General features: G+C 36.3%; 1 protein-coding gene across 17 annotated transcripts in view; it reads left to right on the forward strand.

Annotated features, from left to right (window-relative positions):
• Window positions 1-16872, forward strand: part of MECOM (MDS1 and EVI1 complex locus) — a 573219-nt gene extending 556347 nt beyond the window's left edge. For 13 of the 17 annotated variants that reach the window (XM_032260964.1, XM_032260978.1, XM_032261073.1 and 10 more), the window contains 5 exons: window positions 4229-4398; window positions 6683-6827; window positions 9535-9771; window positions 10574-10757; window positions 15341-16872. In XM_032260964.1, coding sequence (XP_032116855.1) covers window positions 4229-4398; window positions 6683-6827; window positions 9535-9771; window positions 10574-10757; window positions 15341-15475 — 871 coding nt within the window. In that variant the 3' untranslated portion in view covers window positions 15476-16872. The remainder of the gene's footprint in view (window positions 1-4228; window positions 4399-6682; window positions 6828-9534; window positions 9772-10573; window positions 10758-15340) is intronic. The other 4 variants (XM_032260985.1, XM_032261092.1, XM_032261097.1 and 1 more) reach the window with 1 other exon arrangement.
• The last annotated feature ends 3881 nt before the right edge of the window (window positions 16873-20753 follow it).

Here is a 20753-nt window from a genome sequence, read left to right on the forward strand (position 1 = left end):
CTTGAATTCAATGGTTTTATTCTACCCAATAATGGTGCTATCACTGTACATATATGTATTTTTAAACCACAAATCAGAATTTTGTTATAGCTGGAGATCTTAAACAGTTATTTGTCCAGCCCCTGTAAGTGAGGGAAGTTGAAGAACCTGTTTTTGTTTTCCTTGCATAAGAATTCCAATGAACAGTGTAGAAAAATGAGGAAAACAATTAGGACACCACAGTAATAATTGCTGCAGACAAGATCAATTGAATGTTAAAATGAGTGAATATAGTGAACTAGATAGAGTATAGAGTTTATAGTTTAATTAATGTATCAATGTTGGTTTAATAGTGGTGACGAATGTACATGGAAGATATTAACAAGAGGGGAAAATGGGTACTATGTACTATCTTTGCAACCTTTCTCTAAATCTAAAACTCTCCTCAAAAGAAAAGTTTATTTAGGCCTGGTGTGGTGGCTCATCCCTACAATCCCAGCACTTTGAGAGACTGAGGCAGAAGGACCACCTAAACTAGGAGTTCAAGACCAGCTTGGGCAGCATAGAGAGACCCCATCTCCAGAAAAAGAAAAGTTTACTTAAAAAATGAACATTTAGTTAGTGAAGGTTTAAGGAGAAACAGGATATTTGCATAGCCCCAAAATATCTTCTGCAAACTATTTGTTAATTACAAAGAGAAAAAGTAGTAACCTTATAGTAGAGAAACCTGGCAGCTACTACCTTATCCCAAAGGATCGGGGTTAACAACGCCAAGGGATGGACATGTCAGCATCGTGTTCCTTTGATAGGATGCACTGAGAAGGCATAGTGCCTCTGTGATATATTTTCCACCAAATTTATAACCTCATTATAATAATGAGGAAATATTGGACCAACCCAAATTGAAGGAAATTCTACCAAATTCCCATTCGGTACTATTCAAAAGTGTCAGGGCATTTAAAGGCAAGGAAAGACCGAGGAACTTTCAAAGACTGTAGGAAACGAAGGAGACGTGACAGGTAAATGCAATGTGGGATCCTCAGTCAGATCTTGTAACAGAAAAAGAACACTGGAGAAAGCTGGTGATATTCACATGACGTCTGTATTTTAGTTTATGATTGTATCAATATTAGTTTCCCAGTTTTGATAAATGCTAGGTAAGATGTTAACATTGAGGGAACTGAGGTGAAGGGTATATGGGAACTTTTTGTACTATCTTTGTAACTCTTCTGTAAGTCTAAAATTATTTCAGAAAGTAAAATATAAATAAATTAATTAAAATGGTATGTAAATGATGCACAAATTAGGTCTGCTTCCTGTGGCTGACCAGTGCCTTCTGGAAAGTCCTATTAGGTTTTATATTAGGTTTTAATACTTTATGTAGTAAAAGTTAAACATAAACATGGTCCCTATGTAGAAAATTATCTCTTCAGAAAGATGAATACCAGTAGACCACAAGCTTCTTGACAGCAGAATCCATGTTTTTTTGTTTTGTTTTGTTTTGTTTTGTTTTTGATAGACACTAGGTCTCACTCTTGCTCAGGCTGGTACCGAACTCCCAGCTTCAAGCAATTCTACCACCTCACCTCCTGGTTATTGGCAGGAGGAGGGATTATAGACAGGTGCCACTATGCCCAGCAGAATCTATATCTTATTCATCTCTGTGTTCTGTGTCCTTGATGAATCAGCCCCCCCCCCCCCCCCCCTTTTTTTTTTTTTTTGAGATGGAGTTTTACTCTTGTTGACCAGGCTGGAGTGCAGTGGTGCCATCTCGGCTCACCACAACCTCCACCTCTCAGGTTCAAGCGATTCTCCTGCCTCAGCCTCCCAAGTAGCTGAGATTACAGGCATGCATCACCATGCCTGACTAACTTTTTGTATTTTTAGTAGAGATGGGGTTTCTCTATGTTGGTCAGGCTGGTCTTGAACTTCCAACCTCAGGTGCTCCACCTGCGTTGGCCTCCCAAAGTCCTGGGATTACAGGTGTGAGCTGCCACACCCAGCCCAGTCCCTCCATTTTACAAATGAAAAAATTTAGATTTACAGATGCTAATTACTTTCTGCAAAGTCTGATACTAATAGAGCCACGACTAAAACCCAGGCCCAGAGCTCTCACTTTAGCATTTTTATTTTATATCATGATCTCAGAGGCATGTCTGACCTCCATATCTACATCTGATAACTAGGAAGGCTTAATAGTATACTGCCCATGACTGTGTTATGTGTTCATTTTAAGAATTTCTAAAACTTAGGCTCTTACTTGAGTTGCGTAGAAGGAAATGAGTTTTTATTTAGAACATTGAACATTCTTCTTCTGGCCAAGACTTTAGCAGAGGAGAGATAGAAAGTAGCAACTGATCATTGTTTAGAAGATGCCTATTTAGACTTGAAAAGATGATGCTTACTCGATTTGGAAAAGACCCTTTGCATGCAAGCAGAAAATTAGAAGCATGACAGAAATATAATCTCTCTTCCTCATGATTTGTGTAGAAAGCATTTTGGGTGAAAAACTTTTTAAAAAGTGTTTCATGGGAGTATGTTTACTCTAACAGGGTTTTCTAGGTTATTCTGCTAAGCACAGAATAAACTGTGCTAAATATAGCATAGTTCTCATTGCAGTGGGCGTTGGAGGTAAACAGTTATTGCAGAGAAGGTCATAACTTTATATGCATTAAAAAAAATACCAGAGGCTAAACTATTACAACTACCATAATGTGGGGTTTCACACATTTTTTATTAATATTGTAAGTGAGGAAAGTTGAAGAACCTTATGATGCCAGAACCGTTTTTTAAGAGGGAAAAATTAAATCAGGACTTGTGTTGGCTTATTGATACTATGCCAAAGTAACTAGTTGAACAGATTATTTTTCCTACCGAACTGACTAGACTTCTGGCATCATGTAAGGACAACCACAGAAGCCCAAGAACTCTAGTGAAATGGGATGATTTCTGCTTTAGAGCTCTTGAACCACAAACTCTGCATTCAGAAGTGGGAGGAGAAGGGCCCTTCACACATGGAAGGATGAGTTAAGAATTTATGTCCTCTAAGATTCAAGTTTTCATTTAAAAGTCATTTGGCTCAAGACTGTAATCCCAGCACTTTGGGACGCTGAGGTGGGTGGATCACTTGAGGTCAGGAGTTCGAGACCAGCCTGGCCAACATGGTGAGACCCTGTCTCTACAAAAATACAAAAATTAGCCAGGCATGGTGGCATGTGCCTGTAATCCCAGCTACGTGGGAGAATGAGGCAGGAGAATCGCTTGAACCCATGAGGCAGTGGTTCTAGTGAGCCAAGATCATGCCCCTGAAAATGACAGAGGACAATAACCTTATCAATTACAAAACCCCTTTTCTTCTTCACTGATGACAGCTGGGGGAAGGGGGTCTTACATTTTTATATTTTCATTTTAAAATATTTTTAAAGTTTCCTTTTAATGATTTTTTTTTTTTATCACATGGAAGACAGAAACAATTAACCAACCAATAATAAGTGCTTTCATGAAAAACTAACCTGGTTCAAAACTGCTACAGACTCTTTCAGAAAAAGGGAAATGAAAAATAGGGGGAAATAGAGAGATAAATGGAAGACTTTTGCTTTTATTTCAAAAAGAGAACTTAGTGGCATTATTATTTTCTTTTGTAATAGTTTAAAGATTAATAGAGGAAAGGCTTTTGGAGCTCCTAATCACTACAGGTTATGGTAGCTGATTCTTTGGTATCACACTCAGTTAGTCACATTGTCTTAGTTTCAAAAACCTAGAATTTCCATTGCTATTTTGAAACTGATAAAGAAATTTTCTTTAGGATTAGCAATTTCCTAAGAATTATAATTTTGAAATAAAAAGTGATATTTTTATTGTATTTGAAAACTGTATGAATGTTTGATGTTTGTTTACAAAAAATTTAATAGTATTGTCCTAAGCAGATGATGAAACAATGCTACTGTTCCCTGAGGTGCTTTATTTTATGTGGTTTACTTAAAATATCGGTACCAATTACTGTAATGATTTTGGGAGCAACCAAATCACCAATATTTTATTATGGTTTTTGATAAAGTCATAGAAGTCTTTAAAGCAATTCTGTTGGAATTGAAATCTTAACTGTGTGAATAGCATTCTCCTTGCACCTTTTCTTTAAACTGTTGTTTTCTTTAAAATGAGCGGTGATGATTTTTGATAGCTGGCTAACTAGTCTTGAGAGATACCTTTTAATGTGCTTGCAAATATTTTCTCTTTGCTTATTTTTCAGATGCAAATACTGTGACAGATCATTTAGTATATCTTCTAACTTGCAGAGGCATGTTCGCAACATTCACAATAAAGAGAAGCCATTTAAGTGTCACTTATGTGATAGGTGTTTTGGTCAACAAACCAATTTAGACAGACACCTAAAGAAACATGAGAATGGGAACATGTCTGGTACGTAATAAATTGTGTTACAAGGCAAAGATGATTTCTTTTTCCACTTTAAAAGATAATCAGATAATGTGATCTTTCTTCTTTTTTTCCACTTTTGACGCCAAAATCAAACCTTACTGTAAAAATACCCAGCAAGCTCCTGTTGAGATTTTAGAATCATGTGAACAATGTGATCATTGATTAATTTATAATTCAGCGGCCTTATTTGGATTACGTTTTTATCTTCCTGAATTCATGTTAACGGGAAATATTAAGCAAAGAGGACAATGACCTAAACTCACAGGAGACTTATGAAACAAGATTCCCTAAATTGCAAGGGACAGTCTTTTCACCTGTTGGCACAGAATGTAGCCCCTGGGCATGGCAGAATTTTTAGAGTGGCAGCCCCAGAATGTCACTTTCTGAATATTAATTTAGAAAGCATAGCTGCTTTTGTAGTAGGCCTGCAGTTCAGAGAACCTCTCTTGGTAATTTTTAAGACTGGGAATATTTGAGACTGTTGACATCATCAGAGCAACTCATAGCAAATGATAGTGATGCTTTGTTTTTGTCACACAGTCTGATATAAAATTAAGTTAAAAGTAACTGCCATAAAACTAGCCTTTTCTTAATTGGGACTTTGCCAGCACATATTTAGCAGAAGGGATTGTAGGTTTTCTAGTCTTTGGCTTCTAATAGTTAGATAATAAGTCATTAACTAACATTTGCCAGCTGGCATATGTGTGCAGAGCCAACCTGTGCAGTCACAATTTGTCTCCAGAGAACGAAGGTTATGCTTTGGGAGTAGGGGAGAACAGATATGGAGTTCAGGAAAAGAGATTTAAGAACAGAAAAAAGTTGGATTAATACAGACTAGTAGTCTTTATTTAAGGAATTTATTATTAATCTTTCTTCTACTATGAAAGCACATAGTTTATGATCTTGTCTGATTACTACTCAGAAGTATATACTGTTCATCTTCTTCAAAACAATTTAATGATTGTAGTATTAAAATATTAGATTTTAGGTACACACAGAAGTATAATCCAATATGCAAAACTGGCCACACCGTCTACCTGGGTGCAACCTTATAGCATACAACTATAATTTTCTTATCAAAGTTATTTTAGAGAAAAAAGTTAAAAATGTAACATGTCAGAGTTAATACTTGTTGACCTAGATTATAACCTCTTTTAGCTGAGGGGATGTTCTAACCTCTGGTTTTTGTCATATAGACTATTGTGATGAACTATTAAATTATAGACACTTTGTGGGCAAGATAAACAACAGAAGCTAATGTTGGTGTAAAGCTCAACCACGTATAAAGTACTTATAGTTGTTTAAGTTTACGTAAGCTTAATGCCAATCCTGTGATACGGGTATTGTAAGTCTTGTCTTTCATAGACGAGGAAGCTGAAGATCATCCTGTAATCAACAGATCTAATATTGCCCTTTAAAAAAAAAATCATTTTCTGAGATGAAGTCTCACTCTTGTCCTCCAGGCTGCAGTACAGTGGCACAATGTCGGCTCACCGCAACCTCCACCTCCCAGGTTCAACCAGTTCTCCTGCCTCAGCCTCCTGAGTAGCTGGGGTTACAGGCACCCGCCACCATGCCTGGCTAATTTTTGTTCTTTTAGTAGAGATGGAGTTTTGCCATATTGGCCAGGCTAGTCTCAAACTCCTGATCTCAGGTGATCCGCCCACCTTTGCCTCTCAAAATGCTGGGATTACAGGCGTGACCCATCACGCCCGGCCCTATTGTCTTAATACTGTACCAGCCCCTGAACTAGAGTGTTCTGAGTCAACCCACAGCTTCGCCCAGCAAACCAGGATGTAGAATTTTCAGTGTGCCTTTAATCTGTATTTTTGTTTTATGCTTTAGCACAGCATCAGCAAAAAACAAAACAAGACAAAACATATTGACTGCAACCAAGACTTCATATACAGTGTCTTATGGCAGAATCTATTTAAGGCTTGTTTATAATTTATCTCACCTTAAATTCTCATTATATGAATACAAACGTTACCATGTCACAATAGAGGTAAGGAAAAACTAGTGAGAGAAGCGACTTCTTTGTGAGACTGTACTTCATGATTTCAATGGTTCAATATATTCCCAAAGGACTGTCATGAGCATGTGTATTATGATAAACTGGGGAGACATTGACCTCCTAAAGTTAATATTATTAATATCCACAGGGCATGTTTTAAGAAACAACACTGATCAAATTCATACGGAGTGCGTTTCCAAATAAGTTACTAAACAGTAATCATTGTCATAAAAGACTTTCTGCTCCACACAGGTACAGCAACATCGTCGCCTCATTCTGAACTGGAAAGTACAGGTGCGATTCTGGATGACAAAGAAGATGCTTACTTTACAGAAATTCGAAATTTCATTGGGAATAGCAACCACGGCGGCCAGTCTCCCAGGAATGTGGAAGAGAGGTAAAGCTGTTTTTTAACTTTTTAGACTCTGTGATGACTGAAGTGAACATGTTTTCAAATATATTTGCTGTGCTCACTTTTGTGGCACTACTACCACTTCAGTCACCAATGCTGGTATATATTTAGTACATACTAAATACCACATGTGCTTCCAAGCATTTTACATCTATTAATTAATTTACTTTCATGATAATCTGTGAGATCGCCACTGTAATTTTAGCAGTGATGGAATGGAGACATTGAAGCTTAAACCATTGTGTCAGAGGTCACATAAGTAATCAATGGGATTCAACCTGAGCTCTCTGGTTCCAGAGCCCATAATTTTACCAGCATTTAGCTATTTGATAGCTAAATAGAATCTGTTAACAAAATTTTGAAGTAGAAGAGAAAGCCATTGCAGGGATTCAGTTGAATCACTGATCAATAGATTATATTGATCAATACTATTATATATCATAAATTATATATATTACAGATAATATGTAATTCTACATATATATGCATACATATATTACACATATTATGTATACATTTATATATGAAATACCCATGGAGTTTCCCCCAAATAACTTTTACATAGAAACTTTTTTAGTCTTCTTAAGATTCTATTGCTATTTTATGTCCTCTTCAGTGACTACACATTTAATTCTGGTCTGTTTGTTTCAGTGGATATGGCCAGCCTTATTTTTAGTGACCTGATGCACTGGCTCCCTTTTGTCATCATCAACACTGAGCGTGAATAGCTTAATTCATTTTTAAAAAAGCTTTTAATGCTGTTAATGATAATACCTAACACTTACCCAGCACTTCACCTTGCGTATGAAGTTAATAAAGACTATTTCACCAAAACTACTGGATTTAATTTTTCTTATCTGTAAACTATAATTAAATATCTATCGTTGAGAAGTAGACTTTTCTGAACATAACTATACAGTGACTTACTAAATTAAGATGCTACATTGTAAATTATAAAATAACATGAAATTGGTTAAAAGTTCCAATATTTTCCATCATACGAGTATTATTGAGTTAGTGTCCTCTGTTTTTGATGTTATTAAAAGTCAAAATTAATTATGTAATTTCTTCAAGGCAAGCTTCAAATAAGCATTTTTTACTAAAATAACATAAAAATATATGACCACTTCTGTTCTTCAACTTGTATAAAATGTATCTAAGGAAAACAAGAAAAAGACCCTTCCAGTCTCTGAGAAGTCTGATAAGTACACCAGTGTGCAGTTGGATATATCTTTCCCTTTCTTTGTCCGTGTGTGCGTGTGTGTGTGTGTGTGTGTGTGTGTGTGTATCTGTCTGTCTGTCTGTGAAAGGGAGAGAGGAAGCAGATGATCATAAGGACAAGGTAGTAAGAACAAGCAAGAAACAGTAACAACCTGACACTTTGATAATAATATTTACATGATGCAAATAAGAGCTATTGAACAAAACACACCAGTTGGGCTCTGAGATACCTATTCAGATTTTCTAGCCTTTAATTGGCGATTTGTGAGCCTGTATAGCTGTAACATCTGGCTTCAACATGTCTAAACAGCAAAGAAGTAAGAAGGTTGAGTCATGTAAGTTTTTCTCCTGAACTCCTATCAGGCTACTTTTGATGAATAATTTATTCCCTGTAAATTGCCACATTTGAAAGCTAAATTAACAAATAGATTTTCTTAATTATGTTGGCTTTTGTTACTTTTGATTTTCATCTGTACACTCTTTTGTTCTTTTACCTTTTCTTTCATTTTTTTTAAATAAAATTTTTAATCCACTCACACAAGCAAGTTGACAGTATATTTGGAAACTAACTTATGTCTGTGCAAAAGATGTTTTCACCATTCTTTGATAAAAGAGATTAAGAGATTGTTTGTATTGAAAGCTTAATAATGATACAACATTTTCTGGTCCAATGGATTTTTACTATGTGTTTTTGTCAAATCCAAGCTTATTTTATTAATTTTTTAATCCTAGGATGTCTGAATATTAAATTATACTCATTTTTGTTATGTGAAAAGGTGATGGGGGTACGCTATTGATAACTGAACTTTTTTCACCCTGGTGTTTTCCTGAGAAAGAAGGAACTATTTCACATTCTGACTGTAAAAAATAATTTGAAAATAGTACAAATAAGTGAGCTCTCAACTCCTTCTAGATTTGGGTAGAGTGGCCAGGTGGAATATACCACAGTCTTCTAGCATCAGTAAATATCAGTTGTTATTGGCAACTACTTTAACATTGTCTTTGAACATTTAGATTCACTTTAGCATGTGTATTGAAGCTATTGCCCATGAGTAATCTGAGTTTCCCAGAAATCTATTATTTTAAATGGGGGGTACTTAAATGGCAATTAGGTAAATTGAGCAGAGAACATATTTATGTGCCTTTTTATGTGATATATATAGCAATATCAATTATCAAGCAAAGTCTGATAAGAAATAGGAGACTGAGATTGTTTTTCTGGTCTGCCAGAGGCTTCATTTATAATCTGAGCAATCATACAATTATTTTTTTCTTTATCTTCCCATTTGTGAAATCACATCATTTTTCCATGGTTGACAGAGAGCATAAACAACAAAAATTTCCTCTGTAAGTGTTGAAAATCTAAACTCTTGTTGGGAAGACATAATAAAGAAACAAATCACAGTTTCAATAATGAAACCAACAATTGGACTTTTTTTTTTTAATTTTAATTTTCTTATGCTTTTGAAAGAATGAATGGCAGTCACTTTAAGGATGAAAAGGTTTTGGTGACTGGTCAAAATTCAGACTTACTGGATGATGAAGAAGTTGAAGATGAGGTGTTGTTAGATGAGGAGGACGAGGATAATGATATTACTGGAAAAACAGGAAAGGAACCAGTGGCAAGTAATTTACATGAAGGAAACCCCGAGGATGACTATGAAGACACCAGTGCCCTGGAGATGAGTTGCAAGACATCCCCAGTGAGGTGAGTACCTCGGGTGACTTTGGAAACTAAGCAAGAGTAGATCCACATACGGTTGCAGCTCCTCCTGTGATAAACAATTTGTGAGTAATAAATCATAAAATTAAATTTGAATTAGGCATACTCAGTGGATCAGTTTTAAATAGATGAAAATAAAGTGGCCATCAACACAACCCACAGGCATATAAATGCATCAGGCTTTGTGCAACTCCGAGTAACCTAAGGTGGGAAAGATAAAGTGAGAATTACATAAGTACACAATCATTTATTGTTAGACTCTATTTGTAAAACTCAAATAGAGATTTTGACATTATCTAATTTATGTAATAATCTGGTATGATCATCAGTTAAATATAATTGAGATAAATTTCACTTCATGAGATATACATGTGATCTATATAGATGATAACTTTTTAAATGAAAAGAGCCCAACGGTTAAATTGATGGGACTATTATATTTTCATGACGGACATTGACTAAATAGTGCCATAACTAGCTTTACTTTAAATGGAAATTATGAACATGTGAATTCAGTCTCTGTACATTTCTGACTAATGTATCATTGATTTTAACTCTTTATCTCTAATGTGCTTGGCTTAGTTACTAAAAATCTTAACAGAAATATATTTTAAGATATGATATTTGTAAATAATTTTAAAAACCCAATAATTGATGCATGCTACGTTACCCTGCAGATACAATATGAAGTTTGTTGGTTGTGTGGATAGATTCAAATGAAAGTGATTTGATTAGATAACAAACTGAAAAAAAAAAAACTTCTGTGTTTTTCATTGATTCATTTTAGGTATAAAGAAGAAGAATATAAAAGTGGACTTTCTGCTCTAGATCATATAAGGCACTTCACAGATAGCCTCAAAATGAGGAAAATGGAAGATAATCAATATTCTGAAGCTGAGCTGTCTTCTTTTAGTACTTCCCATGTGCCAGAGGAACTTAAGCAACCGTTACACAGAAAGTCCAAATCACAGGTACAGAATTTCCTGTAGTATAGCATCATGGTTACATTACGCATGAAATGTACATTTTCTTAGATTACCAAAAGGCAAGTATTCTGTCTTCGAAATATTCTAGAGTCCAAACGGGGTCAGAAGCTTTTCTAAAAATGTTCATCTCTTTACTGTATTTATGACTGAATCCAAAACAGTTAACCAAGAAAGCAATTAATTTGGCTGCATTCTGCATAGAAATTTTATGACAAAACCTGTTTTACATTCATCTTTCCTTGACTTTCTAATTCCCTTCCTTCTGTACAACTAGTCCACAATGTTTGCAAATATTTATGTATTGCCTCAGAATCATTTTCCATGTCTGTAGTTTTGTAGGGTAATCATGTTTTTCAAATTTTTCTGAAAAGTGAATTTTATTTTTTTGTCCCCTTCTATGTCTAGTAAATTGTTATGTATAATTAATTACCGAGTCATCTCATATTGTAATTTAATAGTAAAATGAGGATCAGAAATGAAGTGAGTTGCCAAAGGTCTACACCAGCTTATTGGCAGATTTGGAAATACAACCTGTCAATTTTAAATTCATGAATGAATGAGTGACTGAATGGTACTTAAATTCATTAGGTTCTATGGCATTGTGTCAGCACTATGATACCTAACTATAAATCAATTTAAGGATCCATAGTGATTAAAAGAGCCTCAGTGTTTTTGTTACAAAATAAAGGAAATTAGTACTTTTTGTTTAACATCCATACTCAACCAGATTGTTCATTCAGGTCAATTAAAAGTAAAGAAACTTCCTATTACCATATTTATTGGGCACTGTGGTCTAATTGCTTGATCCGTTAGTTTATTTTGTAGGGGGCCTGACCTGCAATGTGACCATATTAGCTTGTACATTTGGAAATGATTTTCTATTTGGGTAAGACGTTTTGGGTTGGTCTTAACAGCAAATATAGTAATATCCCAAGAAGGTGGATTGCATCAATGGAATAATACAAATCATTAAATAATATTCCATTTAGTAAAACGTTCTGAGATATTATGTATGGTAATAGGCAAAATAAATGTTCTTTCTCAATTGAAGTCAAAGTAGCCAGTGTCTACAGAGGCTCCTAAAGCCTACCTCCATGAACTTGAGAACATCACTTAAAGACTATAGGTCCCATTTCCTCATTGTAAAGGGGGTAAGTGAATTTTTATTGAATGGGGATAAAAATAAAGTTTTCAGTTTTTAACATTAAAAATTAACTAGAGTAGACATCTCATTTTTACTAAGAGACATTCATAAGAGGTGGCTAGAATTTTTTTTTAAACACTTGATTTCCCATTCTTCCATGCTTGTTGATTAGTGATAACTGGAGTATCTAGGCTTTTGGTTTTTTGTTGTTATTTGTTTATTCGTTTGTTTGTTTGTGAGACAGGGTCTCACTCAGCTGCTAAGACTGGAGTGCAGTGGTGCAATCACAGCTCACTACAGCCTCGACTTGCTGGACTCAAGCGATCTTCCAGCCTCAGCCATCTGAATAGCCAGGACTATGGATAGGCACCACTATGCCAGGCTAATTTTTCAATTTTATATAGAAATGGAGTTTCACTGTGTTGCCCAGCCTGGTCGCAAATTCCTGAGCTCAAGCAATCCCCCTACTTCAGGTTCCCAAAGTACTGGAATTTGTATAGATGTGACCCATTGCGCCTAACCATGTTTTTTTCTTTGTAAATTTCTTTCAATTAGTCCACCAGAAATGCTTTTCATTCACTGTAAGATATAATGCCTAAAAACTCCAGAAACTGTCAGAAGTGATAGGAAGCAAAAGGGCCTGAAAACCTAGAGATAAAGGATATAATTATAATACAATTTAGTACAAGAATTTTTACATAAAATCTCTGCCCAGCTGGGCTGTTACCATTATAAAAAATACTAGCAGTTTGCAGTCCTAAGTCATATTTTTCTGGTTACTTGATCACATTATGTAGATTAGTTTGAAAATGGTCAGGCCTTTTTGCAAATTCACTTTATTTCATAATGCCATTCATTCATTCATGCATTCATTCATTAACTACCAGTTATATGCTAGGTACTGATCCTTATATATGAAAATGTTCATTTCCTTTGATTAAAAGGCAGATATGCTGTTTTGCCATTTTCTAGAATCTAAAGGCTCAGATGCTTTAGTCAAAGCATTCATATATTTATTCTGTCTGTAATTTTTATAGTGATTGAATTGAAAATAGTTGAGCAGTACAGTAGTAGCTGCATTTTGCACGGGCTCTTCCTCAAGAAACTCTATCCTGTAAAAATTAATTTCATGATAATAGGTACTATTTATGTATTATTGCCTCAGTCAGACACCCTGAGCTAAACGCTTTCTGTAAGTTAGTGCATGTGATTCCTTCACAACTCTTGGAGGCGAGTACTGTTATTACTATCATCTGTTTTATAGGAGGACTGTCAAGTTTAGAAGGGAGTGTCAATTAGTTCAACCACTGTGGAAGACAGTGTGGCGATTCCTCAAGGATCTAGAAATAGAAATTCCATTTGACCCAGCAATCCCATTACTGGGTGTATATCCAAAGGATTATAAATCATTCTACTATAAGGACACATGCACACGAATGTTCATTGCTGCACAGCTTACAATAGCAAAGACCTGGAACCAACCCAAATGCCCATCGATGGACACTGAAAATGTGGCACATATACACCATGGAATATTATGCACCCATCAAAAACAATGAGTTCGTGTCCTTTGTAGGGACATGGATGAACCTGGAAACCATCATTCTCAGCAAACTGACACAAGAACAGAAAATCAAACACCGCATGTTCTCGCTCATAGGCGGGTGTTGAACAATGAGAACACATGGACACAGGGAGGGGAGCATCACACACTGGGGTCTGTTGGGGGGAAACAGGGGAGGGACAGTGGGGGGTGGGGAGTTGGGGAGAGATAGCATGAGTAGAAATGCCAGATATAGGTGAAGGGGAGGAAGGCAGCAAATCACACTGCCATGTGTGTACCTATGCAGCAATCTTGCATGTTCTTCACATGTACCCCAAAACCTAAAGGGCAATTAAAAAAAAAAGGAAAAAAAAGGTTAAGCAGCTTGCTCAAGGTCACACAGCTAGGTGAGTAGAAGCAGATTTAAAGCCAGGATTAAAACTTACAATTACAAAATTTTCTCTTTACTCCCTTTCATCTTCCCAAACATCAGAATTTGTTTTAACTCTTTCAGAATATTCTTTATCTTGTTCTCTAAAAGTAGGTACATAATCAGAACAGATAATTTAGGTTCAATGCTCACTTAGCCCATACTTTAAACTCTGCCAAAGATAAGAACTCTATATTATTTATTTTTAATTCCTTAGGGTCTAACACACAGCCTGGCATAGAGTAGATGCTTAAGAAATATTTGTTAAATGTATCATGGGATATTGCAGAGGTCCAAAAGGCAAATTGCATACATAAAAGTCAAATGTGTACATTTAGAGCAATGACCCAGCAAATCAAAATCAGCCTGCAAGGGCAGATTTTCTAACTGAATGCAGTGATTACGGAAGAAACCACAGACTGGCCACATGTCTCAGCATGACTCCCAGAGATGAAATTCTGCCTAACAACAGAGGCATTTTGTCTTTGTTTACAGACAGTGGAATGTCTTTGGCAGGACTTTAATGATTCCGCTTCAGCAGCATTTTGACAAGCAAGTTTAGCAATGGATGAGACCAACAATAGCAAATCAACAGTGAAAAGTTCACTCACAAGTCAAGACCAAACATTTCATTTGAATATTTTGCTTGGCAGTAAATGGGGGATTCTCTGAACAGTTATTTAAAATTTGACATGATAATAGGGAAGAAAGAGCAGTTCCTCACAGAGCACCTCTATGCACCTTCTGCTCAGCAGACACTAGAAAATAAGTTGATTAAAACATTTGTTGGGTCTTGTGTTTCGTTTTATTTTTTTGGTAGAGCTGATTTGATCCACCTCAATTTTTGGGTATCAGCACTGAGTATGTCAAGCATGAAGGGAAATTGGAGAAAAGACACTGGATTAAAAGTTGGGCAGAAATACACTTTAGTTATGCTTCTCCCACTATCTAATTGAGTGACTTTGGGCAAGTCACTCAAGCACCTTCAGTGCTTTTGGTTATAAAGTGTAGGAGTCAGGCTGTATCCTCTACGAGGCCACAGCTCTGTCGAGGTAGGTCTATATCCTACTAATATTTGCAGTTCAGTCATAAGCACACAATAATATTTTTGATGAATTGAACATATGTAGTAGATGGATGGCTGTATTTATGGTTGGACAGGAGAATGACTCATTTTTCTCAGTGGAGACACACTATTTGCATTTTAGATAGGATAGTTAATTTTTTGTTTGGTAGGGTGTGTCACTTTTGGGGCCTCTAGGCACTAAAGGCCAACGGTAATCCCGTGTCATTTCTACAAATAAATACGCTATGCCTCCTTTGCCAAACACACCCATGAAGGATACCTCTATTCAGGGTCTCATCCCTTTCCATTTGCCACCAATATTCTTTGAACTAAAAGGGATGATTTTCAAATGCCATTTACTGAGTCTCTTTCCTTTTTACCCCAGGCATACGCTATGATGCTGTCATTGTCTGACAAGGAGTCCCTCCATTCTACATCCCACAGTTCTTCCAACGTGTGGCACAGTATGGCCAGGGCTGCGGCAGAATCCAGTGCTATCCAGTCCATAAGCCACGTATGACGTTACCAAGGTTGACCACAGTGGGACCAAGTCCAACCGTAGCATGGCTCTTTCATATAGGACTATTTACAAGACTGCTGAGCAGAATGCCTTATAAACCTGCAGGGTCACTCATCTAAAGTCTAGTGACCTTAAACTGAATGATTTAAAAAAGAAAGAAAAAAGAAACTATTTATTCGCGATATTTTGTTTTGCACAGCAAAGGCAGCTGCTGACTTCTGGAAGATCAATCAGTGCGACTTAAAGTGATTCAATGGAAACAAAAAACTTGCTGGGCTGAAGGCATCTTCCAGTTTACCCCACCCTAGGGTATGGGTGGGTGAGAGGGGCAGTTGAGATGGCAGCATTGATACGAATGAACACTCCATAGAAACTGAATTCTTTTTTTGTACAAGATCACCTGACATGATTGGGAACAGTTGCTTTTAATTACAGATTTAATTTTTTTCTTCGTTAAAGTTTTATGTAATTTAACCCTTTGAAGACAGAAGTAGTTGGATGAAATGCACAGTCAATTATTATAGAAACTGATAACAGGGAGTTCTTGTTCCCCCTTTTGCCTTCTTAAGTACATTGTTTAAAACTAGGGAAAAAGGGTATGTGTATATTGTAAACTATGGATGTTCACACTCAAAGAGGTTAAGTCAGTGAAGTAACCTGTTCATCACCAGTACCACTGTACCACTAATAAATTGTTTGGCAAATCCTTGTAATAACATCTTAATTTTAGACAATCATGTCACTGTTTTTTAATGTTTATTTTTTTGTGTGTGTTGCGTGTATCATGTATTTATTTGTTGGCAAACTATTGTTTGTTGATTAAAATAGCACTGTTCCAGTCAGCCACTACTTTATGACGTCTGAGGCACACCCCTTTCTGAATTTCAAGGACCAAGGTGACCCGACCTGTGTATGAGTGCCAAATGGTGTTTGGCTTTTCTTAACATTCCTTTTTTTGTTGTTGTTTTGTTTTCCTTCTTAATGAACTAAATACGAATAGATGCAACTTAGTTTTTGTAATACTGAAATCGATTCAATTGTATAAACGATTATAATTTCTTTCATGGAAGCATGATTCTTCTGATTAAAAACTGTACTCCATATTTTATGCTGGTTGTCTGCAAGCTTGTGCGATGTTATGTTCATGTTAACCCTATTTGTAAAATGAAGTGTTCCCAACTTTATGTTAAAAGAGAGAAGTAAATAACAGACTGTATTCAGTTATCTTCCCCTTTATTGAGGAACCAGATTTTTTTTTCTTTGTTTGTAATCTCATTTTGAAATAATCGGCAAGTTGAGGTACTTTCTTCAAATGCTTTGTACAATATAAACTGTTATGCCTTTCAGTGCATTACTATGGGAGGAGCAACTAAAAAATAAAGACTTACAAAAAGGAATATTTTTCCCCACTGTGTGGTATTTTCCCTTCATGCAATTTTACTTTCTGTTTGGGATCCAATGATTTAAATATATGATGGCTGGGATCTTGATGCCCTAACAGATATGTGAAATCCAGAGCATGTTTATTTTGTTTTGAGATAGCATAAGTGATAGTTCTTGGGCAATAGTGAGTCTTGCTCATTGCTCTGAACTTTCCCCATGTGGTGCAGTCAGGGCTTAAGTGTGCCACTACCCAGTCCTGATATCACTTCATGTTCACAGTACCCATTTAAATCAGGACAAAGAGGGACTTACAGGTTTTCTGTGGATTGTATGTCAAAAGGAACTCAGATTCTTATTTTTGTTTTTCATTATGTGTTAACTGATTCACAAAGTGGGGGAAACCTTTGACGTTTCTATGCTCCTTTTAAGTTTTCGTCCACATGCAAAATATCCTTTGTTCATTGTTATAACCAGAGTGTAAACATGATTTGGTTTTTCTTTCTCTGCTCATGGCAAAAAAAAAAAAAAAAAAAAAAATCACTGCATAGTGCTACAAATCCTTCAAAATAATAATGTAGCCGTTCCCCAATATTCCATAATTTGATCTACTATAATTTCCTCCACCACTTTAATTTTGTTGAAAATTTTTCTGCTATTTGCTTGTCAGCAATTATATTTTAATTTTGAAGCACATAATTGTTTCTGTATGTTCATATACGTACATATAGAGTTGGATTGTGAGTAGTAGTGCTTACATAAGATAAATTCTCTGCTGCGGAAGCAATTATTATTATTATTATTTTGTTCTTTCAGCATAATACCAAATTGTTTTCGAATAGACTTATTCCAACTTTGGCTGATTGTAGAGGTTTAAAAAGGCCTGAATAAATTAGTATGACATGTAGAAATAGATCCAGACCAATTTTTTCATTCATTTGTTTATTCATTCTTAGCCACAATATCAGATACATAGAGAATCTCCTTGCATCCTTTCAAAATGTGGGTAGAATAAGAATGTAAAATATATGGCACGTTTATTGATTTTCTTTTACAGAAAGTATGCACAGGAAGTATTCCGAAAATGTATTTAAATTATAAATCCATAAACTAAGGCAAATAAGAATTTAGTACTTGCTACATAAGAATGGCATATCTGAGAAGACAGAAATCTGGAATATGCAGTGCATTTTCCAGTGTTTTAAAGAATATAGCAGGCTGGGTGTGGTGGCTCATGCCTGTAATCCCAGCACTGTGGGAAGCTGAGGCAGGAGGATCACTTGAGCCCAGAAGTTCCAGACCAGCCTGGGCAACATGGCCAAGCTCTGTCTCTATAAAAAATACAAAAATGAGCCAGGAGTGGTAGTGCAGACCTGTAGTTCCTGCTACTTCAGAGAGAGAGGCTGAGAGATGGAAGGATCACTTGAAGCTGGGAGATCGAAGCTGCAGGAATGCACCACTGCACTTCAGCCTGGATGACAGAGCAAGGCCCTGTCTTCATATATATATATATATATATATATATATATATGAAGCAATTCAAGTGTCCCAGTGCAACTGGCCTCTTGTTAGGCTTTGGCCATGACCTTTCAGTTGTTGGCTAACACTTGGTTCCTCTGGATTCCAGAAAGGCATTCAAGCCTTACGTTTCTGCTTGTTTCCTCCATTTATTTAGCCAGTAGTCCTTCACCACATGGCCCTGGAGGGGGACAGTGAGATATGGTGGATACGATTTTGGGCTTGGAAGCTGAAGGCCTGGGTCTGAGTTCTGGCCCCGCCACTTTACTGAATTCAAGGTCTTGGGAAAGCCATATATATCCCATTCTACCTATGAAACAACAATAACAGCTGCTGTGCCTGCTAATCATTTGGTTTTTGTCAATGTCAACAATCAACACAAATTTTTGAAAACATTTGGCAAAAGCTCTATAAATGCAAAGCGTTTTATAATTTTCATGGTAAAGGTTAAAGGAATAGAAAATTGTGTGTATATATACTAAGTTAAGAGGAAGAATTTATGATACAACAGAAATCTAAACTTAGAAAAACTGGATATGGAAGTTTAGGGAAAATTTAGCTATTTCTTAAAAAAATGTAGGTTTAAAAAATAACACAAGCTGAACTTTTAAAAAATATGTGATACCCAGAATTGTTGTCTTTCTTCCTTAGTTCGTTCCTTCCTTCCTTCCTTCCTTCCTTCCTTCCTTCCTTCCTTCCTTCCTTCCCTCCCTCCCTCCTCCCTCCCTCCCTCCCTCCTTTCTTTCCTTTTTTTTTTTTTTTTTTTGACAACCTGTCACCCAGGCTGGAGCACAGTGGTACAATCTCAGCTCACTGCAACCTCTGCCTCTCGGGTGTAAGGGATTCTCTCATCTCAGCTTCTGGAGTAGCTGGGATTATAGGCACGCACGACCATACAAGCTAATATTTTTTGTATTTTCAGTAAATATGGTTTTTCACTATGTTGGCCAGGCTGGTCTCAAACTCCTGGTCTCCAGTGGATCCCCTGCCTCAGCATGAGCCAGCACTCCCAACCCTGTTTTTTTAATTGACAAATAAAAATTGTACATATTTGTGGTATATAACATGATATTTTGATATATGCATACATTGTGGAATGGCTAAAAAAGCTAATTAATATACGCATTAGCTCACATTTTGTGTGTATGTGTGTGAGGAGAGCATGTATAATCTTTCCTCTTAACAATTTTCAAGTCTACAATATGTTGTTATTAATTATAGTCACCATGATGTATACTAGATCTCTTGACTTTTTTATTTTCAGTATAATTTTTGAGGACTCTCAAAAAAATTCAAGAAAAGGCAAGAAAACACATTCAAAGAATAGGAACATTTATAATTTCATTTTTAGGTAATGACCATCTAGCAGTATTAATTTCTGTAAAGAATAAAGAAAATGATTTACTCATTTTTAAACTGCCTATTATGTTAATGTCATGATGGAAATGTGTATATCCATTACCACAACTAACTTCACAATAGGCCTACAAGCTGACATTCTTATTCCTGTTTTATAGATGAGGAAAACTGAAGCACAGAAAGTTTAAGAACCTTACTCAGAGGAACCCAGCTGACTGCCTGGGAATCAAGGAGGGCTGGCCTCTTAGCCCGCATTTAGCTGAGAGTCTCAGACCTCCTGGTTCAGGCACAGCTGAAGAAAATCCAAAATGGAATATTCCAAAACTGAGGAAATGTGCACCCCTCTAACCCCCAGAGTGAGGCTGTCAGGATGCAAATATGCCCAGGAGACATTTAGGCGTCTGAGTCTTGGCTGTGAAGGGTTTGAAAGGTAAGCGCCAAGGACTGGTTCCCAGGCTTTCTAAATTGAGGTTATCTCAAGTCAAAACCAACAATACTAGTGCTTTTGAAAGATTCTAAATGTTTCCTTAGTCATCTTGTTTGCAAATTTCTAGCAGGTGGCTTGAGTTTCCTCTTTAATTATTCTTTTTTTAAAAAAACTTATCTAAAACCTACATTTTGAATTTAGTAACACAGAAAGACTAAGCTCTTTTTAAAATGATTAACAGACTCATCATGAGAGAAAGCAAGTGCAGCTAAGAAGTGTACTCATTTCATTCTCTCCAGGTTTAAAGAAACTGTTAATGAATGGAAGGAATACAGAGAGAAGTGGGAAGAATGAAAGAAACTTACCAAACAGATTGGCCCCAGAAGCCCTGAAGAGACTTTAGTGAACTGACCAGCTATTCCCCAGGAGAACTGGGTTAGTACTGAATTGTTCCTTATACTCTGCATAACAATTTGTCAATACAAGAGGCTGTCCTTGGTGCAACATGTATTTCAAAAAAGAGAGAACCACCTCCACCCATTAGAATGTAGGATGTCTAATATTTTTTTAAAAATCACTGGTGAGAGCGTGGGG

This window comes from Sapajus apella, unplaced genomic scaffold, assembly GCF_009761245.1.
Source record: "Sapajus apella isolate SASKATOON/1434 unplaced genomic scaffold, GSC_monkey_1.0 scaffold4, whole genome shotgun sequence".
NCBI lineage: Eukaryota > Metazoa > Chordata > Mammalia > Primates > Cebidae > Sapajus > Sapajus apella.